At 54.2% G+C, this 25,837-nt stretch overlaps 1 protein-coding gene across 2 annotated transcripts in view; it reads left to right on the forward strand.

The window, feature by feature from the left end:
• The window catches only part of MYO9B (myosin IXB), an 88,679-nt gene that overhangs the window by 16,524 nt on the left and 46,318 nt on the right, over nucleotides 1-25,837 (forward strand). For both annotated transcript variants that reach the window (XM_067032417.1, XM_067032418.1), the window contains exon 2: nucleotides 528-1,435. In XM_067032417.1, coding sequence (XP_066888518.1) covers nucleotides 584-1,435 — 852 coding nt within the window. In that variant the 5' untranslated portion in view covers nucleotides 528-583. The remainder of the gene's footprint in view (nucleotides 1-527; nucleotides 1,436-25,837) is intronic.

Consider the following 25,837-nt stretch of genomic DNA (forward strand, 5'->3'; position numbering starts at 1 on the left):
GACTTCATCATCCTCAGTGGGGTTTCGGGCACCCGGGGGTTTCAAGGTCCCTGAGTTTCAGGGCAGGTTCAGTCTTGCTCATCCCAACCTTCTTCTTGCAACCTTCCTCATGCATTTTGGGGACATAACCAAGGCCCATGGGGCCGCATCTTCATCCACTTAGGGATCTGCCAGGGGCGGTTTTGTCAGAGAGGAGACTTCAGGAAGGGCTGAGCTCTGAGATGGTTGTGGCCATTGGACTTGAGGGTTGAGAGGCTGGTGGGGAGGGACGGGGCCTGGGATGGAGCAGACTCCAGGGGAAGGGTTTGATCTTGGCAGGAGGGGCCTGGTGGTGTCGCTCTGCAGGAGCCACAAACCTTAGGTGAGTGCCACATTAAGGACAGATAAGGCTCTTTGGCCCTTCTGGCTTTTCAGGAGAGCCCACGGATTCAGGCCATGGGTCTGAGGCTGTCTGTCCAGAGGTGAATGTTAGCGTCCCCCCACCACCACCTTCGCCCTTCTGATTTTGCCACCCCCCTCCCTTCCAGCTCCAGGACGCGCGCCCCGAGCCCGGGAGGCATGCTGAGGCCAGGCCGCCGGCAGGATGAGTGTGAAAGAGGCAGGCAGCTCCGGCCACCGGGGGCAGGCGGCCTACCACCTGCACATCTACCCGCAGCTGACCACCAGCGAGAGCCAGACCCCGTGCCAGGCCTCGTGTCGCGTGACGGCCACCAAGGACAGCACCACGTCCGACGTCATCCAGGACGCCATCACCAGCCTGCAGCTGGACGGCAGCAAGCGCTACGTGCTGGTGGAGGTCAAGGAGACGGGCGGGGAGGAGTGGGTGCTGGATGCCAACGACTCGCCTGTGCACCGTGTGCTGCTGTGGCCACGGCGGGCGCAGGACGAGCACCCCCAGGAGGACGGCTACTACTTCCTGCTGCAGGAGCGCAACGCAGACGGGACCATCAAGTATGTGCACATGCAGCTCATGTCCCAGGCCACGGCCACCCGGCGCCTGGTGGAGCGTGGCCTCCTGCCCCGGCCGCAGGCGGACTTTGATGACCTGTGCAACCTCCCCGAACTGACCGAGGAGAACCTCCTGAAGAACCTCAAACACCGCTTCCTGCAGCAGAAGATCTACACGTATGCCGGGAGCATCCTCGTGGCCGTCAACCCCTTCAAGTTCCTCCCCATCTACAACCCCAAGTACGTGAAGATGTACGAGAACCAGCAGCTGGGCAAGCTGGAGCCGCACGTGTTCGCGCTGGCCGACGTCACCTACTACGCCATGCTCCGGAAGCACGTCAACCAGTGCATCGTCATCTCAGGCGAGAGCGGCTCCGGCAAGACACAGAGCACCAACTTCCTGATCCACTGCCTCACTGCCCTGAGCCAGAAGGGCTACGCCAGCGGCGTCGAGAGGACCATCCTCGGTGCTGGTCCGGTGCTGGAGGTGAGTGGGACCGCTCGGCGGGAGGGGGCTTACCACGTGGGTTTGGTTATCGTTCGGATGACGGCCATGGAGGAAACAGTTATACTCACATTTTCCGGAAACAGGAGGCTTGGCACGCCGTGCAGGGCCCCACAGGGAGGCACCAGGGTTCATCGGGAGGCAGCAGGAGCCAGGGGAGCGTGTAGGCAGGAGTCTGTCGTGGTTTTCACCGGAAGGGTCCGGTAAGGCAGGGTAAGCAGGCTTAGGGTGGCTAGTTTGAATAATTTCAGAGTTTGGGAGCATAAGGGCTGCCCTGGTTGTCTGGTACTTGGTCCTGGGGTGATCAGAGCAGGGAGAGAGTAGCCCTGAGTGTGAGAACGTGATAATGGTGGGGGGCGGGTGTAGGCTCTGAAATGGTTGGTTTGTATTTGGAAGGCGTGTTTGCAGGAGAGTCCCTTGCTCTCTCGAGGACTCGGCCAGCCCTGGCGGGGGCAGTCCCTCCGGGATCAGCCAGGCCCCAGGTTTCAAAGCATCAGAATAGAGAAAATAACAAGACCTGATCAATGCCTTGATGTCCTCTTAAAGTACTCCCAATGTCTGGAGGGGCAGCAGTCTGCACTCGGGGTCCCAGAAAGAAAAGGATGGTGTGTCCAAACTGAACAGTTCATGGCGGGGTGTTTCTGGCAGGGGGTGGGACTGGGGTAGAAGGAAGCCAGCAAGGTGAGTTCAGGCCTGGGGGCTGGGGACGGGCTAGAGGAGGGGCTGCTTGGCAGTGCCAAAGAGTCAGCGGGGGAGGAAATGCCCCAGCTTCCTGCGCCCTCTCCAGTGTTCCCATTGGCCAGACCCCACAGGGGTCACGGATGTGTCACTGCGGGTGAGCCTTCTGGACACGGGGGCAGTGGAAGTGATCGCAGTGATCACTCACTCTCAGGGTCTCAGGACGAGATGCATCCACGTCTCAGAACATAACGTAACCGTCGTCACCTGGTCAGGGCCAGGGCCGCATATGGGCCCGGGGTGTGCACCTCTGGGTTTGGGGTATAAGACTCTGCTTGCTTTCTTTCTGCTTTTAATAAGATTTTGCAGTGATTAAATGATTTTAAGCATGTAACTTAAATAGTTAAATTTTATTAAATATAATGACAGAAATCACTCTTATTTCTTCGAGCAGTTTTAGGTTTATAGAAATACTGAACAGACAGTACAGAAAGTTCCCGTATTCTCCTGCCACTTCTGCTCTTCCCCCTGTCATTAACATGTTGTATTTGTTAACAATTGGTGAGCCAGTATTGACACATCATTATTAACTGAAGTCCACGGCATACATTAAGATTCACTCAGTGTTGCACCTGCTATGGGTTTGGACAAATGCACAATGTCACGTATCCACCATGAGTATCACACAGAATCGTTCCACTGCCCTGAAAATCTCCTGTGTTCTGCCTGTTCATCCTCCTCCCTCCCTCCAGCTCCTGGAAACCACAGATCCTTTTACTGTCTCCATAGTTTTGCCTCTTCCAGGATGCTGGATGGCTGGAATCAGACATCTGTAGTCTTTTCAGACCGGCTTCTTTCACTTAGTACTAAATACTAGTACTAAGGTTCCTCTGCGTCTTTTCTCGGCTCGACACCTCATATCTTCATGTTGCTGAGTAACACCCACTGGATGTGCTGCAGTCTGTCCATCCGCAGGACCCCAGACCCTCTGTCCGAGGAGTAGGCTCGGTGTGGGGTGGGGGCAGGGGTAGGTTCAGGGGTCCCACCCGCCCTGAAGCACTGACCTCCAGCTTCTTACTGAAATTCACTGAAATCCCATGTGGGCTGTGCCGGCTGAATACGCTTCAGTTCCTCTTCCTCTCTGACGACCTCTGAGATCATGAGCAAGAAATTAGCTGGGGCTGTACAGCCTGGCCCCGTGCCAGCACGCATGGCCTACATCTGTCTTCTCCTTACACGTAATGTAAAGATTGATTGTCATTTCTTGCACAAGCATTTCAAAGACTACCTAGTGATCCGGCCGCAGAACGGACGCTTTTCTCTTCAGTGCTGTGTACCCTGCATGCGTTCCCTCCTCTAATCGTCCGTTCATTCTGCAAATATTCCGCGTGCAGGCACCGTTCTTGGCACTGGGCTATGCAGTGGCCAAAATCGACACAGAGGCCTGCCCACAGGGAGCTGCTGCCTGGTGACAAGGAGGCAGGCAGCGAGAGAAACAGCAGCCTCACGTGTGAGCTAAGAGCCGATAAGAACAGTGGGCGGGCTCGCGGAAGAAGGGGTAAGGGGGCAAGAGGCGAGAAGGTGACGCCGAGCCGGGCCTGGAAGCGGGTCGGGTGAGCGACGCGGCACGTGGGAGGGGGACACGGCCAGTGCAAAAAGCCGGGAGGCTGGACCGTGCCTGGCGTGTTGAAGAAAGTCAGGAGCCCTGGAGGGCACGGGAAGGAGCCAGAGTGGGGCGAGCCAGAGGCAGAGCAGGAGGCGATGGGGACAGGGAGGTGACAGCAGATCGTTCAGGGCCTTGCAGCATCACGGGGTGGGCACTGTGTGATATGGGAGCTACGGAGGGTGCCCCAGGTTCAATCTGGCTCCATCCCAGCTCTGGAACTCAGCTGCCGTGAAACCACCAATGGCCCCACTGTCCTCCCAGCAATGGCCGGGGCCCATAACAGGTGCTCTAGGACGGGATAAAACAATGCAGGCACTGAGTGACTTTAGAGATCGGGGACAGGAACAAGAGGATGGACCCAACATTTACCGACTGGGGCATTTTGCCAAGTGGGCCCTTCACCCCTCACAGAACCGGTCAGGCTGGTGGGTGTGACAAGGTTTGATGAGGATGCCGAGCCCCAGGGTTTCAGTGCAACACAGCGAGGAGGCAGGTTTGGCCCCACGGTGCAGCTTCCTTTTCTAGCTGAGGACCATCCAGGGCACCAGGATGAGGTTCCTGGCGCTGCCCTAACAAAGTACCACAGACTGGGTGGCGTCAAAGAGAGGAATTTACTCTCTCTCAGTGTTCTGGAGGCCTGAAGTCTGAAGTCTAGGTGTGGGCAGGGCCACACTCCCTCCGAAGGCTCTAGGGGCAGATGCTTCCTTGCCTCTTCCCACTTCTGGGGGCCCCAGGCGGGCGCTCCTTGGCTTGTGTTGCTCCAATCCCAGCCTGTCATCACATTGCCTTCTCTTCCTATAAAGACACCAGTCATCATTGGGTTTAGCGGCCGCCCCAATCCAGGATGACCTCATCCCAACTGATTACATCAGCAAAGACCCATTTCCACATCAGGCCACGTTCACAGGTTCCAGCGTCAGGACAATATAGAGGAGCCTTTTGCTGGGGGGGACACAGGTCAGCCCGCAGCCGTCCCCCGCCGAGTGACAGCTGCGTGCGTCTTGTGCCTTCTTCCCCAAGGGCCGCCACTGGTGATCCTGGGCACCCATCCGTCCTCCTGCCGGCCTCCATGCTCCTCCCCTGCCGTGGCCCCAAAGGATTCTGGCACATTCGATGAGGGCCGTTAGTCACCTCCGTGACGGGCGTCTGCACCCCGTGAGTCAGATGCCTCTGACCTTGCCCGGCTGCCTCCCTCGAGCCTCAGCAATGTGAGCCGGCAAGGCCAAATTTCCCCAGGGGTTAGGAGCTGCTGGAGGGCGGTGCTCATGCCAGCTTCCAAAACAGGCTTGAGCCAGATCCACGTCACAGCCGTAAATGTGCTTCCTGAGGCGACCGTTTGGAAAAGGGAGAAGGTTGTTTTAGTTTAGAGCCAGGCTTTGCAGCCAGAGCACCACTGACGTCTGGGGCCGGGTCAGTCTCTGAGCTGGGGGCCATCGTGTACGCTGTGGGGTTTTGAGCAGCACCCCTGGCCTCCACCCACCCGATGCCAGTAGCATCCCCTCCCCCCAGTGGCAACAACCGAAAAATGTCCCCAGACATCACCAAATGTCCCCTGGGAGCAGAATCTCCCCTGGATGAGAACAGCTGCCTTAGTCACAGCTTGTAATCCCACAAGACCCAGTCACCGTTTCTTTCAAGTGTTGATGGTTTAGAAATTGTCCATAAGTAAGTCCCAACCATTCTGAGCTAACTTGAGAGTTACTTTCTAATAACAGGAATAATTAGCTACCATGCCTTTGGGCCCACTGTCTGTCAGGCTTTGGGTGCCACAGTCTTCATCCATCATCTCTCTGAGGACTTACAATAGCTCTGCTCATTTTAAAGATGAGAAAACAGAGCCCCAGAGAGGTGTGCTGGTGTGCAAATGTCCTGGGGCTGCCATCACAGAGTACTATAAATGGGAGAGAGTGGAGGTGGAGGGCTTAAAACAACAGGAATTTATTCTCTCACAGTTCTGGGGGCCAGAAGTCTGAAATCAAGGTGTAGGCAGGGCTGGCTCCTTCTGGAGGCTCCGATGGAGAATCCATCCCGTGTCTCTCTCCTGGTTTCTGGTGGCTGCCAGCAACCCTTTGGCATTCCTTGGCTTGTGGCCTCATCACTCCAGGCTCTGTCTCTGTGTCCATATGGCCTTCTCCCCGTTTGCCTCTGTATCTCGAATCTCCTTTCTCTTACAAGAACACCGTCATTGGATTTAGGGCCTACCCTAAATCCAAGATGATCTCACCTCAAGATCCTTACTTTAATTCCCTCTGCAAAGACCCTATTTCCAAAGAAGGTCCCACTCACAGGTTCCAGAGATCAGGACTTGGACATATCTTTTTGAGGGGCACAAGTCGACCCAGTACAGTCTGGGTACCCAAGGTCACACTGCAGGCAGCCACAGCCAGACCACCGTTAGAACCCAGCCTGAGCCTAAGTTCACGGTACCCCTCTGCACCTTTGTGAAAGATTTCTTCTCTCAGCTCGTCTGGGGCCGCAGGAAGCCTATCGGGACTTTTTCTCAGCTCCCTGAAAGGAGAAGTTGAGTTGTTTTGAGGTTTGGGTGTCGCCGGGCGCCCCCCCAGGCAGGGGTTGCAAACTTGCTGTGCAATTCTGACCAGAAAACAGGAAGGCGGCACTGTGGAAAGCCGGTTCCAATCAGCTGATCTGCCTGCCTGCTGCAGTTAACTGTTACTGTCACTGTTTCACACGATGTCGCTCGGCCACCTTGCAGCCTGCCCCCTGAACCGCCCCCAGAAACACGACGTTTGTGCAGGAGGGTTGCCTTAGGTCAGAAATATTGAAGGTGCGGAAGGCAGGCTCACCAGGGCAGTGCAGTCTGGGGTCCGTTACCCATGCCGGGCGCCCTCTGAGGACCTGGCGACATTGTGATGCAGCTGCCCCAGCATCAGCCACCGGGCTGGCCACAAAGCCCACACAGGACGTGCCCCTCTGCCTCGGCATCAGGGCTGAGGTTGGAGGATGCTTAGGCCGGGGTTCTCTTTGTCCTTCCTGAACTGTAACACACACCACTGACATTTGCCAACGCGCACAGGGTTTTAATTTCGAAAGCAGAAATGAAACGAGGATCCTTGCTGGCTGGGCCATTTTCCCAAGCGGCCAGAGGCCGAGGTTTCGGGACCTCCATGTAGCTACTGTGGCCTGGCCCATGCAGAGAGAGAAGGCTGGGAGATGGTGGCACCCCGAGCTGCCTGGCACACCCACAGGAGGCTGGTGACCAGGACAGCAAGGCATGGGACCTAGGGTGTCCTGGAGCTCTCTGCTGTCTCTGACCCACCTCGGGGGCCCTGAAGGAGCCTGTCCTGGGACTGGGATGTGTGCCGGCCTTGGTCCTGAGCACCAGTCCCCACTGAGGGCCCCACAGGCCCAGTGTCTCATGACTCCCAGACTCCCCCAGTCTCCGCCCACCCCCTCAGGCCACTGGGTCTGTTCCCACTACCTTCTGTCAGCACTGGCCAGCCTACCCGAGCAGGTCATCCTGAACCAACATGCCATCATTCACGTTGACCTTTACCCGCAGGGACACCTGCCCAGAACATGTCTTTCCCTCCCACAGGGTGAGGATGGGCCAGTCTCTGCCCATCACTGGGGACACACGGGCAAAGCCACTCAACCGGTGTGACACAAGGTTCCAGAACCAGGGGTGTGCCTCTGCAGTTAGGTTTTCTGTTTAAGAGCTTTGTTGAGGTATAATTCACCCATTTCGAATGAGCAATTCAGTATTTTTTAGCAGATTCACAATGTTGTGCAACCTTCACCTCTATCTAGTACTAGAACATTTTCATCACCCTCAAAAGGAGACCCCATTAACAGTCACTCCCCGTCGCCCTTCCCCCAGCCCCTGACAACCAGTGATCTGCTTTCTGCCGCTGTGGGTTTGCCTGTTCTGGACATTTCATGGGATCACACAAGATGTGGCCTTTTTTTTTGCGGTACGCGGGCCTCTCACTGTTGTGGCCTCTCCCGTTGCGGAGCACAGGCCCCGGACGCGCAGGCCCAGCGGCCATGGCTCACGGGCCCAGCCGCTCCGCGGCATGTGGGATCTTCCCGGACCGGGGGCACGGACCCGTGTCCCCTGCATCGGCAGGCGGACTCTCAACCACTGCGCCACCAGGGAAGCCCCCAAGATGTGGCCTTTTGTGTCTGGCTCCTGGCACTCAGCTTGGTTTTTTCCAGGTTTATGCACCTTGTAGCATGTGTCAATGCTTCATTCCTTCTTCTGGCTAATAGTCCACTGTATGGATAAGACCACATTTTTTTTTACCTCTCGCCAGTTTTCTCAGGATTTCAATCCTTTGCATGGCTGACTCTGCAGTTGAGTTTTCTCCTCAGTCCTGAGCCCCTCCCTGCCCCAGCCAGGCCAGCGTCCCCCCATCAGTGTCCCTCTCCGTCAGCAACGGGAGGGTGGAGGGTGTGGGGCAGAAGTGGAGGTGATCCCACTGGAGACTCTTGGGATGAACTGAGCCAAGCCGGGGAGGAGAGCGGAGCCCTGGCCAGCGGCCTGCTCCAGGTGTGCGGGCCTCCCGGGCGTGCCGAGGGCTGGCGGGGGGCGGGCAGACACACCTAGGTCCGTCCATCTGTGTCATCCGTCTACATGGGCCTGCCACAGCTGCGAAGAGGCTGGTGGCCAGAAGGGGGCTGGCATTCGGGAGCAGGGAGAAGTGAATGTGTGGCGCAAGCCACCCGAAGCCTCGGAAAGAAGCTCAGAGTGGGCTCCCTGAGCCGAGGCGTCAGATCAGGGCAGACAGAGTCCACGGGGGAGGAGGAGGCGGGCTCAGAGGTGGCTGCACAGCGCTGTCGGGATCTGCTCCCCGGACGCCTGCGTGGACTGCAGTCTGGGGTGCTTCATCCAAGGGATGCGCCGGCAGCACAGAGACCCCCTTGACCCCAGCCTTGTCAGGCCTTAGAGGTTGTCCAGTCACTCAGGAGCAAGCAGCAAGCTGGGGCACCTCCCGGCCTTGCTCATTAGCTACAGGAGGAGGTAAGTTTGCCAGGAGGAGTGAATGTTGAGAAAAGGGCATGGGGCCACAGACAGGCCTCTGGGGACCATTTTGGGGGCATGGGCCCCGGCAGGGAAGAGGCTCAGGATCAGGTCAGAAGGAGGGAAGTTACTGATGTCGCACCCCTACCCCCACACCCAACCCGCAAAGGAGGCCGGGGCATTCACAGCAAGAGGGGTGGGAGCCTTTATCTGGGGCTTGTCTGTCTGTCTCCAGGATCCTAGGGCCCCAGAGGCCCAGATTGTGTCTGCTTTGCATTTTGGGGTGTTTCTCTCATTTGTTGATGGGCAAGTCGGGCGTCAGCAGGCGGCTGGGTGGGGAGGCAGCGTGATTAGGCTCGGGAGAGTCTGCGGCGGCAGCTTGGGGCGCTCCAGGGAGAGATGTGCCAGCCAGACATCCCCCGACCCCCAGCCAGTGGTCAAGGCTCAGCTGGACCTGGGCTGTCCTCGAGGCTGGGTGGCTGGAAGGTCGGCACGGTGAACATCGGAGTCAACAATCTGTGCAGGGGAAGGAGGGGAGTGAGAGCCAGGCCAGGGTGGGCTCCCGGAGGAATGAGCATTACAGGGAGACAGGCAAGGATGGAGGAGGGGATGCCGTGGGGCCTGGAGGCCGATCACTGAGAGCCTTGGAGGGCTGTCCCACCAGGGCAGCTGCAGGGAGGGAGGAATCGAATTTCTGGCTGCTTCTGTGACCCGAGTGGCTTCCCCAGGATGTTTGGGGAAGTCGTTGGGGGCCCTGGATTGGCAGAGCAGCCTGAGGGAGGGCAGGAGCTGAGGCTGGAATCCAGGGTAGGAGGGGGACAGCAGGAGGGCCGATCCCACAGAGGATGACAGGGTGAATGAGGCCTTGTGTGGGGTCAGCTTCAGGCCTTGCAGACAGAAACACAGAGGGGCCAAGGCTATGCTTCTGCGCTGCTGACACCTGGAGCCAGATCCTTCTCTGGGGTGGGGACCATCCCGTGTACTGTGGGGCGTTAAGCAGCATCCCTGGCCTCCACCCACCAGATGCCAGTAGCACCCCCTCTCTCAGTCAGGGCAATTATAAATGTCCCCAGACATCACCAAGTGTCCCCTAAGGGGCAGAATCACCCCAGTTGAGGAGAATTTTTAGGCTGACTGCAGGCAAAGAATGATTTCAGTGTTACAGATGTCCTGTACCCAAATAGGTTCAAATTTGGGGGTTAACATCGTGCTGTTGTACTTACACGTCAGCCCAGCTGTGCTCAGTTCTGTCTCACCAGCTTAACAAGGGGTGGCTGGCGGGTGGGGATGCAGTTTCTGTCTGGCAATCTGCCTCATTTCCGGGAACGGGTGGCTGGTGCTTTTTCCTGCCCCGTGGCCAACCACAGCCAGGAGAATGGCCACTGCCCACCCACCACCAGAAACCTCACGTCTTTCTCACCAACAACAAAGCATGTTCGGAGGCAAGGGTCAGGTTTTCCATCCAAGTTTGGTCTTCTGAGCGCACCTGGGGCAAAGTCTTCAAGTGTTATTCGAAAAGCTGTTCATCAATACAAAAAAAAAAAAAAAATGCAGTCACTCACGTGGTGACTGAGAAGTCACGCACTCCCTGCGGGTTTTCTTGCAGGCGAATGTCATGAAAGAGCTTTAGTGGCTTTTGGGTGCGTTCGTGCTGGTTCCTATGCACTGGAATTTTGTCATCCTCTCCACCCCTGTCCTCCTGCGGGGTGAGTTTCTGAAACTCACGCCAGGTGCTGACTGTAGTTCAGCTCTTCTTTAAGTGTCTCCCCAACAGGAAACAAACCAGGGCTGCCATGGTGGTTTTTGCTGCCGGGGAGCACGCGTGGTTATCCACCCCACTTTGGTAAAATTGTGACATTATTTTGTTATAGCTTTTGGTTGCGCCTTGGTGCTTTGCTTTGCTTTGTTCAGATAACGGTTCATTTTTTAGTATCTTTCCCCCTATTTGAGGTATAATTTCTTTTTGCAAGTACCAAGGATTGGCCCACTACAGCCCACAGGTTAAATCTTCTTGTTTCTACACATAAAGTTTTATTAGTACTCAGCCACGCCTGTTCATTTACATATTGTCTGTGGTGGCTTTCAAGGCAGAGTGGGGCAGTTGTGACAGAGACACTGTATGGCCCCCAGAGCCAAAAATATTGAACCCCTGGCCCATTACAGGAAAGGTTTGCCGACCCCTTGTACTTTGTGCACATGGAACATGCTAGAACATTCCAGTTACTTTCTCTGTGCACACTTCTGTCTTCTGCTCTGCTCTCCCTTCCCAAACATAAGGAAACCAGGTTCCCACCCTCGTTCCAGATGACTCCTGTCACCAGCTCAAATTTTCTGCCTTGGTCTGTGCCACATGTGTATTCATATATTCATAAATATACAGCTATCTACAGGGGACTCTGAAAGCAGTCTTGAGGGGTCAGAAAAGAAGGACTTGGATGTAGATGTCCCAGAAGTTCATCTCATAAGTTCACCTTTCAGCTCTCCCTCTTCTGCTCTACTGCTCTGTGTTCCACAGGCAGCTGGGAGCACTTGTGTAGCCAGGGTGTTTGAGCTCTGGCTGGGGGTAGTGGGAGCTGTGTGTGGGCCCCTCCCAATCTCGCATATCCAGGAGGGGCCCTCGGAGGGTTTCCAGCCACACCCTGGGCCCTAAGACCACCTGCATCCTGCCTGCAAGGCAGCACGGTCTGCCGGGGCACAGCAGGACGAGGACACCAAGCAAGACCCCAATGCCTCCTGGACCCACCCTCCCCCCCGCCCCAAACCCTGGACCCTCGCTCCACAAGCTGCCAGGAGAGGCAGCATGAACTCGCTGGGGCTGATGGAGCCAGGCCAGAGGTGCACACTCAGGGCCACAGCACCCCTGGAGGAAGCTACCGTCTGGAGCGCCAGATGTGTGCCCAGGAGGATGCGCTGGAGCTCACAGCAGAGGGATAATTCAGCCAGAGAGATGAGCATTAGGACAAGCTTCTCGTAGCCTGGGGTTGGGGTGGCTATGTTGCCAGCCCTGGTGCTTAGTACGTATTAGCAGGCATGGGTGTTCCCAGCTCACCACAAGGATGTTACAAGATGTGGAAAATGGTGGGAGCTGCTACAAGGAGCCACGTGGATCGGAATGAGGGAACGGGGGCAGAGTGACAGACAGCCCAGAGACTTGCCCAGCTGAGAAGTAGGGCCACACCAGAGCAGGATGGGGGTACAGAAGGGTAAGAGGTTGTCTTTGGGGGTGTGGAGAGGATCGGGGTGCCCTACAGCCGTGAGTGCCTAGGCCTTTGATCAAGGGGACCCTGGGAGCTTTAGGGAGGGGACGGCCACCTGGAAGCCGTGGCCCACCGGCATTCTCTGCCCGTCCCGTGCCCCGCAGACCCGCGAGGCTGCCTTTCTGGCCCGCTGCCAAAAAGGGCAGAGCCCTGACACATTGCAGTAATCTAAGGCTATTTTAGACCAAAGTGGAAGCTATATTTTTGGGAACATTGCATCTAAGAGAAGAGTGAAATTATGGGTGTATTTTAAGCAACCACAAAGGCTTCCTTGGAATTTGCCAAAAAGTTGATTAAAAGGCAAAGCATAGCTCTGGGCCCAGGACACCCCTGCCATGGCCACCACCCTTTCAGAATATTCTGGGCACTTGGCTGCACCAGGGCTGGGTGGTGGGTAGGGATATCCGTCCATCATCTATCAGGTACATCTGCCTCGCTGTTTGGGGCAGGGATGTAGCCGGGCGTCGTGTGACCACAGGGCCTGGCAGCCTATTTGTTTCCTAGCGATTATCCAGGATGGAGTGGCTTCAGGGCCCTGTCCCCAGCATCACTGGGGAGTTTTCCTCTGGAAGTTTCCTTCTGTGTCATTCAGCCGCTGCTGGCCGCAGCCAGTTCCCAAGGCCAGGCCCAGCCAGACCTCAGTTACCTGAGGCCCAGAAGTAATCTGTCTTTTGGAAAGGCCGAGGGGTCAAGCCCAAGGCTCTCAGTCAACCGCCCAGCCACTGACCAGCCCTGTGACCCCAGCTCACGGCTGTAGACCGGCTCCTCCTGGGTGGAGGGGAAAATGGCCACCTGCTGGCAGTGGTCAGGCGCCCAGACCCAAAGCCTTCCATGATGTAAGCTATCAGGATATGCTAGGTGGTATCCTCACCCCTTTAACAAAGAGTAAGTCACAGCAACCTGTGAGTATTTACACACTTCCACTTAGCCCTTCCTGAGGGGCCAGGGATCTCCAGGGCAGCCAATTTAAAAAAAAAAAAATTTTTAATTGAAGTATAGTTGATTTACAATGCTGTGCCAATCTCTACTGTACAGCAAAAGTGACTCAGTTATACACATACAGACGTTCTTTTTTTTTCATATTCTTTTCCATTATGGTTTATCACAGGATATTGAATATAGTCCCCTGTGCTCTACAGTAGGACCTTGTTGTTTGTTCATCCTGTATATAATAGTTTACATCTGCTAATCCCAAACTCCCAGCCTTTCCCTCCCCCACCCCCCTCGCCCTTGGCAACCACAAGTCTGTTCTTTATGTCTGTGAGTCTGTTTCTGTTTTGTAGATAGGTTCATTTGTGCTATATTTTAGATTCCACATATAAGTGATATCATATGGTATTTCTCTTTCTCTTTCTGACTTACTTCACTTAGTATGATAATCTCTAGTTGCATCCATGTTGCTGGAAATGGCATTATTTCATTCTTTTTTATGGCTGAGTAGTATTCCATTGTATATATGTACCACATCTTCTTTATCCATTCATCTGTCAGTGGACATTTAGGTTGTTTCCAGGTTTTGGCTATTGTGAATAGTGCTGCTGTGGACATAGGGGTGCGTGTACCTTTTTGAATTACGCTCGGTTCTTAGCCAGGGGTGATTCTGCCATCAGGGGACATTTGGAAACGTCTGGAGATGTTTTTTGGTTGGCCAAGGATGCTCCTCAAAATCCTACGGTGCACAGAACAGCCCCTCCACAAAGGATGGTACGTCCCCAAATGCCAGTAGTGCTGAGGCCGAGAAACCCACTCTAGTTTAGGGGCCTTTAGGATGTACAGTTGAAAATCAGGCCTGGGGCTCTGGACAGAGTCTGCTGGGAGCTGTGTGGATCCAGGAGCCACTGCAGGGACAGAGCTGCTTATGGGAGGTGTGAATATTGGTGAGATTGTGGGGAGGGGGAGAGAGAAGATTACAGGGACCTGCAGCCCCAGAGGGAAACTTTCCAGTTCTGCCAAAGTGCCTGGACCAGTTCTTTCCCCTCAGCATGTGACTTTGTCCCTCCCCTTGGAATTTACCACCTCCAGGTCCTCTGGGCCAAGAGCCATCTCTGCCAGGAAGCCCGACTCAGCAGTGCATGTGCTGTGTGACCTACAGCAAGTTGACCTCTCTGCTCTGCCTGCTGATCTCTCCTGCCCCAGGGCCTTTACACATGCTGTACCTGCCTACGTCATCATCTAAAGGCCACCCCGAAGCCTCCAGGGAGAGGCAGAGGAGAGCTCCAGAAGGTCACGAGGCCAGCAGAGTCCTAGCACAGAACCAGCACAGTGTGGCTCCCTGCCCCACACCCTGAGGCTCTGAGGGGCCCTTTGGTGTTCAGGGCGCATTTGTTTCCTGCAGGAGCTAGTCTAGCTTAGCAGCCCCAGATTTCAGCTATAAAAGAGCAAGGAGTGAGTGTGCCCTGGGATGAGGTCCTGGCAATGCTGAGGTTGGGGGGACACCTCATGGGGATCCAGCCCTCCTGTACATGGGCAGCCTTCTGCACCCATTCCAGAGCTGCCCCCATAGAGAAGATGGGAGAGGCCCCCCCACAAGAGAAGCAAAGGCTGGGGCAGGCCTGTGATGGAAGGTCGGAGGGAGGATCGCATCCACCCGAAAAAGAGGTGACTGGAAGCACTTTACGCCAGAGCACTGGGGACATCAAAGGGCCTTTGGACCCAGTGATCCTCCTGGACTCAGGTCAGCACCAGCCGTGGCTTCCCCAGACCCAAGGAAGATGGAGTAAACCACCAAGGGAGGCCTGGCCATTGCTCCTACTGCCACTTTTCAAAGAGTGGATACAATGGAGATCACTCAGCCATAGAGAGGAATGAAACACTGACACATGCTGCAACGTGGATGAACCTCGAAAATGTTATGCTGAGTGAAAGAAGCCAGACACAAAAGGCCACATATTTATGATCCCATCTACATGAAGTGTCCCGAACAGGCAAATCCAAGGAGACAGAAAGCAGATTAGTGGTTGCCAAGGGCTGGAGGAGGGGGGATGGGGAGTGGCTGCTCTCGGGGACAGCGTTTCCTTTTGGGGTGATGAAATGTTCTGGAACTTGATAGAGGTGACAGTTGCACAACATAGCGAACATGTCAAATGCCACTGAATCATACGTTAAAATGGTGAATTTTATGTTATGTGAATTTTAGCACAATTAAAACAGAAATGCAGAGCGGGCTGTACACATCCGGAACGCTCCCCGTCAGGTCCCACAACATCCACCCCTCGGATTCCTTCCCATCTATCTTGCAATGGGCAGACAGGAGCCCAGCCATACTAGAGCCGGTCCTATCAGCTCTGGCCTCTGGGGTGGCCCCAGGGGTACCTGAGCTCCATCTCCCAGGGCCTCACCCCAGCCCCTGATCCAGCAGCAGGATGTGGGACTGGCTTGAAGTCAGACCTGAGCCCCGTCCCTACGGAACAGGCCCCCTTAGGTGGAATTTCTCAAGCAAGTGTGGGAGGTGCCTCCAGAATGTTTCATCCAGCCACTTGTCTTGAACATCACCAGTTCCACCCATGAATGTTCGAAGCGGAACATTCATTATGCTAATTGGCAAAACCCTCCCCCAGGGTTGAGTGACAAGAAAATTGGCCAGAGCGGGTTTGCAGTGGCTGCTCCGTGGAGTGTATCCTGGATCAAGCAGTTTAAGCTTAAGTCCTGACATAGTAGTTTATACCAGGGGTCTGCAAACTGTTTCTGTAAAAGGCCACATTAATTAGCATTTCCAGATTTTAGTGCCATGCAGTCTGTGTCACTACTTAGCTTGCAGCTACTCACTCTGCATCGTAGAGCAAAAGCAATATGTAAACAAATGGGTGGGGTCGTTTGCCAGTAAAACTTTATTTGCAAAAACAGGCAGTGGGAGAGAAGCATCAAAGATACCCAGATTGAAGGACATTTTACAATATACTCAACCTGTCCTCCTTAAAACTGTCAAGGTCTCAAAAGACGAGTCCGAGAAACTTGGCAGGGAGCCGTCAAGGAGATGTGAGGACCAAATGTAACGTGGGATCCTGGGACAGAAAAGGGACATTAGGGGGGGAAATGAGGACATCCGAATGAAATGCTAACTTAGTTTAATAATAATATATCAGTCAATATGGTTCATTTGTTTGTTGTGACAAATGTGCCACCATAATATTAACAGTAGGGGAAATTGAGGTGGGGTACTTGGGAGTTCTCTGTAGTATTCTTAGAAGTTTCCTGTAAATCTAAAACTGTGCTAAAATTAAAAAGTTATTAAAGAAAAGAAAGGTATCAAGCAAGATTTGGCCTGTGGGCCATAGTCTGTGGACCCACCCCCCCGCCAACACAGACACAGACACACACATACACACACACAGATACACACACACATATACACACACACTTAGACAAAATCCCACCACATCCATGAGATGTGCAAAGCAAATCTCAGGTAAGGTCCTGGCAAACTGAACTTTGACCCTACACACCTCTGCCCTCTCCTACTTCTCCGTTTATTCGGTTGAGCCATCACCACTGGTCTTTGGTGCTTTCCTCTATCACCTGCATGCTCGCTATCACCATATCCTGTTGTCTCTTCCTCTGAAATAATTCCTAACACTGCCCGGGCCCCAGCTGGTGGCCCCGCTGGTGTGTACAGGTGACAGTGTCCAGCAGCCAGGGTGGTGTCCGCAGTACTGGCTTCCCAGCCGGGCCTGCATCAGAACAAAGCACAACCTCTTGTCAGGACCGGGGCCAAGCCACTGAGCCCAGTTTCCCAGATAATCCCTTGCTTCTCGGGGCTATGAGGAATCACAGCTGAGAGGTGGCTCTGGACAATGATTTTTCTTCCTGCGCCTGTTCCTTCATCATCACGGGGGCCTGATTTCTTCTCCCTCTCCCCTCCCCCTTACAGTGCCTGGCTGAACAAGGCTACCGAGTGACAGTCAGGATGTGAATTGGACCCATCTGGGGTTGGGGTACTGGTGGGGAGTGGCTGATCTCAGTGAAACCCTGGAATATGAAAGTTTCCTGTCTCTTGGGGCTAAGCATGAGGAAAGCTGTCTAAGTAAACTACGTATACTGAGCACAAAGCTCTTTGCTCTGTCCCGCCCTTGACTATCAAGACCCCTACTCCAGGTGTTCAAGAAAGAGGGAGGGGTGTAAGTAGACATCCTCTTGCTTTATTTCTCCCTAGAGATACTTCATTCTCATAATAAACCCTAGGGCAGTAGTTCTCACCCTTCCAGGAATCAGAATAGCCTCAGGCTCTGGTTTAGGAATTTTGACTCCTTAGCCTTTCCAGAAAGTCTGCAAGTCTGGGTTGAGGCCCAAGTCTGTATCTTTAACAAGTCCCCACAGCTCATACTTGGATTCTCAACCTTTTCTCTCTCTCACCGTAACCTACCAGAGCAGCAAGGTAGTGGTGACTCAGGGTGGGGGGCAGGGGAATCTTGACAATTCTGACTCTCCTTCCCCACTGTTGTAAGCAGGGGAGCCCCAGGATGACAGGTTTGCTCACCCCAGGTATGGAGGGTGGGCTCAGGGGGAGCCTGGGGCCCCAACGGGCATCCCCCTCCCCAAGAGTTTGGAGAGAGGCTACAGCACCTGCAGGGAGGGTGGAGGGAGCTCTGGAGACCACAGACTGTCCCTCCAGCCCACCCCTGGGAGCTCAACTTTCCTCACATATGCCAATGCTTAGTTTTGCTGCATGGAAAGTATCAGAAGTCCTTCCTGTTCTCATCATCAGCACCATGCAGTTTTGGATTTGTGTAGGGAAACAAACATCATCCTAAAAGGAAACCTTCCATAATGAGCCGCCCACTTATGGAACAAGCCCTCCACTCACACTCCCCACTTGGCTCAGCCTAAGTATGGCTCCTTCCGGCCCGCCAGGCCTAGTGGGTCCTCTCTCCCAGATGCATCCCACCACGCAAATGCAAACCAAATCTGTTGCAAAGTGAGGTTGAAAAATCTTGCAAAAGGTGCATGATTTCAGGAAGTCATCAAAAGTGACCTGGAGAATTGCTCTGACTTCTAGTTACTCAGCCACACTCATAAGCAGCAGATAGGGAAGAGAGCTGGTGATGGAAGCCTGAATTTCAGGAGGGAATGAGTCCATCGTGTTGCTAAATCTAAACAGGTTCATTCTGCCTAAACAGAGAGAATTTTCAGCTTGGCTCACAAAGCAAAGTTCAACTCCATGCTTTATGAACAAGACACAACTAAACCAAAGTAGTTCAGGAAGCTAAAAGTAAAGGGACAGGCACAGATGTATCAGACAGATAGAAACAGGATAGAACACAGCTGCAATTCTGACGTGTAAAAGGTAGAGCTCAGGCCTCTGAACATCGCATGATGAAGATTCATCATAATGCCAAAATCCTCAATTTACTCTCAAGGTATAATAGTTGTCAATATCTATGCATCATACAACACAGCAGCTGCTTTTACAAAGCAGAAATTATAAAAGATACTGGGAGAAATAGTTACAAACACATAACATAAGGCTTGTTGAGTGGACAGCAAATAAGCAGGAATGTAAGATGCCCAAACCACACGTTTAGGCATATCTTGTGGCCGTGTTGCAAACCCTTCACTCCAATATGAGAATAAGTCTTAAGTATTCATGGAATGTTCACAAAACTCATCCCTATATCAGGTAACAGAGAAAGCATCTAGAATTCCCAAAATGGGAAATATTACAGTCAATGCTCTTAACAACGCAATAAAACTAGAAATTAATTTTTTAAAGCCCTTCCATATGGAAAAAAAATTTTTTTTAAGAAAAAGTAGCCTTCTGTTAAGTCTTGGATGAAAGGGGAGTTATAAACCAAAATTGTGGATTTTCGGAAAATCAGTGACCAAAACTGTATATTATCAGAATCCATGAGATGTGTTTAAAGCAGTAATGAGGGCTTCCCTGGTGGCGCAGTGGTTGAGAGTCCACCTGCCGATTCAGGGGACACGGGTTCGTGCCCCGGTCTGGGAAGATCCCACATGCCGCGGAGCGGCTGGGCCCGTGAGCCATGGCTGCTGAGCCTGTGCGTCTGCAGCCTGTGATCCACAACGGGAGAGGCCACAACAGTGAGAGACCTGCGTACCGGAAAAAAAAAAAAAAAAAAAAAAAAAAGGTTAAAGCTGTAATGAGAGGACAATTCGTAGCTATAAACACTTTATATCCATAAATATGAACAAATGAAAGTAAACGAATTAACTTCCCAACTCTAAAACCTGAGAAAAAAAACATGTAAACCCCAAAGAGAATGATTTGGGTATCAAATGGATAAGATGAGCCATCAGGGATCTTGATGAATCCCTCAAATATTTTTGGTACAGTAAGAACCAAGGAAGACCCTCCCCCATCAAAGCTTAATTTGTTCTTTATTCTTTCTGTGATCTACACATGGTTTCATTTATAACCTAAACCAAAATTCAGTGAAGTATGAGATACAATAACTTGTTTCATACTTGATTTCTTTTTTCTTTTTTTTCTAAGATTTGATCACCCCACCTCCCCACCACTCACTCCACGGCACAGTTTACCATGAAACTTCAGCCCCTGGTAGGAATCTGTCCATTTCAAAGGGCCTTGTTCTGGCCACAGGAGCCCTTGTTTTCAGCGTTTCTGTCCACATCTGTGGCTGACAGTCAGTGCCCTTCCGGATAAGAGTAACAGAGCCTGTTACAAACTGGGGGCACGGAGCTGGGGTGAGTCGTATGTCCTGTCGGCACTCAGCTCTCTCTATGTGCCTCCATCCGCCCGTCTGTCCATCCATCCAGCCTGCCAGGTGTCCCAAGCCCTGTGGGCAACAGGAAGAGAACAGAACCCGGGCTAAGTCTGGATGTCAGCCAGGCCCTGGAAAGTTTCCACTTCCTCATTTGTGATTTGGGGAGCCATGAGGTTGGGGGGGATTCCTCCACTTCCTGCCCGGCACCCACAGGCCCACTGAGCCTGCAGCTATCACCTACGTGGGCTGGCAGGGGGTCGGGGGTCCCATCTTCCTCCCCACAGCCACCTCCTCTCGCCACCATCATCGCCACCCCCTTCCCACCGTCATCCTTGTCCTCACCCTCCCTGGATCCATCTGCCTCCATCTGTTCTCTGCACAGCAGCCCTGTGGAAATCACATCAGCCGTGCTTCTCCCTTCCCCACCTCCCACCCCCTGCGCTCCCAGCTCCCAGGGAGGTTTTCTGTCTCTCCACACAGCCCCTCTGAGCCTGTCACCCCACTGGCCCACTCTGCCATCCATGCTTCCTGGTCCTGCTTCTCTGTGTCCCTACTGTGCTTTGCGGGGAGACCATTCAGCCCAAGCAACACTCACACCCTGTCATGCTCACCTTGCATGTCTGAGTGTTGGAGTCTTCTCCCAGCCCCAGCACTGCCCTGGCCCCCTTTGGGAGAGGGGGAACGTTTAACCGAGAGCCTCTAGAACAGTGGCTGGCACATCTACCCTGTAAAGGGCCCAAGGGTCAGTATTGTCAGCTCTGCTGGACCAGTCTTCACCACCACGACACAACTCTGCCATAGTCCAAAACCAGACACAGACCATCCGTCAACAGACATGGCTGTGCGCCAACAGAACTTTATTCGTGGTAGCTGCAAGTTGAATTTCATATCATGTTCATGTGTTATGACATATTCTTTTGATTTTTTTTTTCAAGCGTTTAAAAATGTGACAACCATTCTTAGCTCACAGACCACACAGAAACAGGTGGCTGGCTGTAATACGCTGACCCCAGTAGAGGTCAATGTCTAAGCCTGCCACCCACCCCGCGTTCCCCCCATCCTGGGCATCACGTAGGTGTCCTCCCCATGGCCACGTCCATTCATGTACGGGTCGTCTGTGGCTGCTTCATGCTCCCACAGCAGAGTTGAGTTGTTGGAGCAGAGCCCCAAATATTTATTAGCTGGCCCTTCATGGAGCAAATTGGCCCACCCCTGGTTCACACAGATGGTCCTGTTTCGCCCTCAAACAACCTGAGAAGACAGGGGTTTACCCCTTCATTTTACAGGAGAGGAACTTGAAACTCAAGAGCAGTGAACTAATTTGTCCAAATCCCCTGCCGACGCAGAGCTGTTCTCCTGGGCTTCTCACCAGAAGTAACCCTCCACCCCGCACACCCCTGGGGGTTATTTTCTTGGCATTTCCACACAGGAAAGCCCCAGCCTGACTGGATGCCCCTGGGAATGTTTGCTCAGCAGACATAGCAGAGCAGATCTCCAGGGCGCCTCGGTCCACAGGCCATGGGACGCCTCCCAGCTCTCCTCCTGCAGGTCCAACAGTCGCCTGTGTCCCCAAATGGACATGATCTGGGCATGGGCTGAGCGCTGTTTCACATAGAAAGGTACGCCTGGAATTTGGAGAGCACTTGGGAAAATAAAATAACCCGAGTTCCAGCGGTGGGGCTGCCGTGCCAGGGCTGGTTCCCAGTCACCCTCGGGTGTTGCCTTTCTGCACCCACACCCAGGGCTGGAACAAGAGGGCTCCTGCAAGCCGGTGAGCGGGAGACAGTCTCCCTTTCAGCCCCATTTTTAGGCTTCACAGTGGCCTAATATTTGCTAGTGTTCTCTTACCATTCGCAGCCTCTCCTGGCAACAGCAGTCACTCCTCTCTGGCCCTGACTGGACACGAGATTTGGAAGTCCTGCATGGCATGGCTTGTGGTCCTGGGGTGGGGAACAGAGGCTCTGCCCAGATGTGGCATCGCAGGGGGAGGGGCAGTGTCAAGGTCATGAGAGGCAGTGGGCAGCCTCCAGGGTGTCGGGAGGTGGTGACTTCTGAGCCATGGCCAAGGTGGATGTGGAGGGGGTGTCCCTGTTGGAGCACCACCAAGGAGGGGGCTCTCTGAGGCTAGAACAATGCCAGACACCACGGCAGCCAACAAATACATTGTTGTCAAGTGAATGCGTGAAACCACATGTACAAAAGCACCACACACTTGGGAAGGGAGGTCCCTGCGGCTAGATCAGGAAAACAGAAGGCCAACCGCACAACCAAGACGAAACCACCACAGCAGCAAGTGAGGACGGCTGCAGGTGTATCTGAGGGCAAAGGAGTTATCCCAGTTCAGGCCACCTCCCCCTGGCTGAAAGGGCCACCACCCTGCAAGGTGAGGCTGAGGGACTTCTCTCCAGGGAAACGCCTACTCTGGGGTCAACTGTCAACACAGGAGATAACAAGCACGTTTGCCTTGGTGAGCTCATTCTACGGGGCTTTTCAGTTTTGAAATCGGAAAGCAAAACACTGTTTGCCTAATGCAGTCTGTCTCAAGGCTTGTCCGGTTTTCATGTGGGATGCACGAGAGACCAGGTGTGAACTCAAGGCTCGGGAATCCGCCTGCCGGGCTGCTGGGGCAGGCAGACACCCCAAAAAGTCTCAGGCCTGTTCACCTGGCTCCCAGCTCTGAGAACCAGCCTGGACCAGGGACTGAGCGGCTACGGGCATGGTGTGGGTTGGGAGTCGGGGCAGACTTCGGGGAGGTCAGTTGACCTCTCTGTCCCTAGTTTCCTCATCGGAGATGGGGAAGGCAGGTCTGTCCCTTAGAGGAATTCGAGCAAAGGAAAGAGTCACAAGCCCGCAGCACTCCTGGCGTGGGGCTGGTATACACCACAGGTCATTCTTTGATGTTATATCGCCATTCTTCCTAAAATACTTATTGCGCATTCCAACAGAGAGAAGAGCCATCCTGTTTAGATAGAAAATGCACCGTCTAGAAATTTCTGGCTATGTAGGCTGCTCAACCCTGGATGTCTTTTTTTTTTTTGGGCGGGGGGCTCTGTTGGGTCTTAGTTGCATCACGCAGAATCTTTCTTTGTGGTGGACAGGCTCTTCGCTTCATTGAGGTGCACGGGCTTCTCTCCAGTTCTGGCATGCAGGCTTAGTTGCCCTGTGGCACGTGGGATCTTAGTTCCCCAACCAGGGATTGAACCAGTGTCGTCCGCATTGGAAGACGGATTCTTAACCACTGGACCACCAGGGACGTCCCCAACCCTGGATGTCTTTGATTTTTAAAAAGCTTTTTCAGTCTCCCCAAAGAAGAACCTCGAAGACAGAGGCAGTTAGAAGACAGCCAGACATCCCCTGGCTCTTGGCATCCTTGTCGGGGGTGGGGGGGGACACCTGGAGGGGGCACACGATCTGAGGAAGTCGGGGTACAGCTGCTTCGTTCATTTTACCTAGAAACCATGCTTGGGGGTGGGGTTGAATTAATGGGTCATCTCTTTATGGTTTTTTCCTTTCGCTAGGTAAACTTTTAGCATGGTTCTATCTTTTTTTCCAAGTGTACAGCTTATATTAGAAACATGTCTTTTATAGTATAAAAGGGAAAAAAAGCATTTCAAAGAAAGTAGAGGCCTTTCTCCAATAGCGTTTTGCCAGAGCCGTGGATCGTCTGACGTGATGGGAACACAGCACGAGCATGTGGCCACGCCTGCCCCAGTGCCAGATCCCATCGCATCACTGCTGGCACCCAGGTCCCGCTTAATCCCTTCCATCCATCCCCAACCCCATATGATCGACCAGGCACACCAGCCACCCTTGTGCTTGGAGGCAGTGCACGGCCCCGGGAACAGCTACACAATAGCTCCCCTGGCTTCGGGTGCCAGGCCAGCATTTCCTCCTCCTCTAAGGGACGTATAATAGCACCAACCGGATATTTTTAGATCAGCTTTGAAAAGTCGCAGTGTGTTGAGACCGCATACCAGACGCATGAGGTCACTAGGCCCCCACGCTGGTAATCGCAGAACCAGAGAGATGGTGGGCCCTCACATCCCGAAGACATTCCTGCTTATCCCCAGGACGCCAGGCCTGGTTGTTTCCTTAGAAATCGCCACAGAGACTTGTCCCGAGTTCAGAAGGGACCACTATGGCTCTTCTGGATGCAAATGCGCATTTCTGGGCTGTCTCTGCGGAGGCCCTGAACACAGGCACTGCGGAGACTTAGGACTTGCCCCCGGAGGGAGCCCACTCGGTGTCGGGCACCCCTCTGCCATCTGTTTGAAGTTAGGACAGGCAGGACTTGGCATGCTCGCTCGTGGGAGCTCATTTTACCACAAAGCAGGTCTGTCCTCAGCTCAGACACCACCCTGCAGGGTCTGGAAGGAAAAGAGGAGACAGATCTGCTGTCTGCTTTTCTCAGAGCTGTGGCTTTACCCCATGGGCTTTACCCCTTTAAAAGCTGAACTTAGAGGGAACAGGAGGTTAAACCTGGAAAGACAGTTTTCTTCACCAGGGAGCCCATCAACGCCTGCAGTGCACGTGGGGACCCTCATGACAGGAGGGAGCCCCAGACAACCCGACCCTGCAAACCCCTTTTACCTCCATCCGTACACAGCAGTGCTTCTCAACTCGGGCAATTCAGCTCTCTCTGGGGATGTTCTACGTTGTCCCAGATGCTACCGGCATCTGGTGGGTGGACACCGGGGATGCTGCTCAACACCCTACAGCTCACAGAACAATGGCCCCACCCCAGAGAAGGAGCCCACCCCAAGTGTCAGCAGTGCTGAGGTCAGGAGAGCAGGGCAGACCGTGGCCTGGCCCCCAGCAGCTGTCCTATAGCTCGGTCACACACATCAGGGTGCTGTGCAGAAGAGGAGGGGATGTGGTCTCCGTGGCTGCCGTCGGACTCCAGAAAGCGCCTTCTCAAGCTCGGTTGTGCTCCGCCAGGCCAGGTGGAAACCCCACCTCAAAGGGCTCCCCCAACCCCACCCTGAAGGTACCCCCTTTGCAGTCGGGGCCGGGTTGCCTCTCTGGGGCCCCCACCTCCTCTGTCACTCCCCCGCTTGGCAACTTGGCGGTTGGTTTAGGTTTTACAGCGAGGCCCGTTTCTGGGGTCTGGAGCGCCAGGGGCGGCCAGGCAGGAAGTCACTCATCCTGTGACCTGGTCAGCCAAGAGCGTGACAGGCGCATGAGCCCAACCGGGGGGCCTCAGCCCTGATCGCAAGCTCTGCTGAATGGAACCATTTTCCGAGGAAGTACCCCAGGCCTTCCAGCAGATGCCTTCTTGTGGGGCTTCTGCCTTCAGGCGGTCGCACCAGAAGCTCTGATCAACGAGGGACCTGCATCCATCCCCCCCTGCAGAATGAGGGCTTCAAGAGAATCCCGGCTCCTCTCGGTGTCTCCCTGTTCCTGGCTCCCCTGAGAGCCTGGCCACCTCTCTGCACCCTGCCTTTGTCCCCTGCCCCCCACACACATATCCCATAGCAGACCTTGGCAGTGGCCTTCCCACCTCCTTCCAGCTACGGCCTTCCTCCCTCCAACCTCTGCCCGGCTCAGCCTCCTCAAACGGGAACAGTGTGAGCCTGACACCTTTTTCGTTTCTGCCAAGCTTCCCTTCTCGCGTGTGACTTCGGGGTGCCATCTCTGCCTCTTCCCTTCCTCTGCCCGGCCTCACCACCACCTCTTATACTGGCCTCTCGCTCCCCCAAAACAGGGAACCCCACTCCCCAGATACCTTTCCTGCCCTGAGTGCCCCCCAAGGCTCCGCCACACCCTTTCCCTGGCTGTTCTCCCTGTCCGGGTACCATGTGGAAAGGAGGTACCCCAGGAACCTTCGTGGGGGACAGAGGGTGTTCTCTGTTGTAATCTGGATGGTGGTCACATGGGAGACCCCATGGGGACTTCACCAAGCCACAGGCTCTGAGCACTATGCAGCCTTTCCTCTACATACTGGGAATGAAGCCCTGATTCTTACCACAGTGTGGTTGAACCCCGAAAACATCAGGCTGAGGGAAAGAAGCCAGGTGCAAAAGGCCACCTAGTGTATGCCCTCACTTAATGTGAAATGTCCAGAACAGGCAAATCCAGAGACAGAGAGAGTAGACTCGTGGTTACCAGGGGCTGGGGGAG

Source organism: Kogia breviceps, chromosome 4 (genome assembly GCF_026419965.1).
Source record: "Kogia breviceps isolate mKogBre1 chromosome 4, mKogBre1 haplotype 1, whole genome shotgun sequence".
NCBI lineage: Eukaryota > Metazoa > Chordata > Mammalia > Artiodactyla > Physeteridae > Kogia > Kogia breviceps.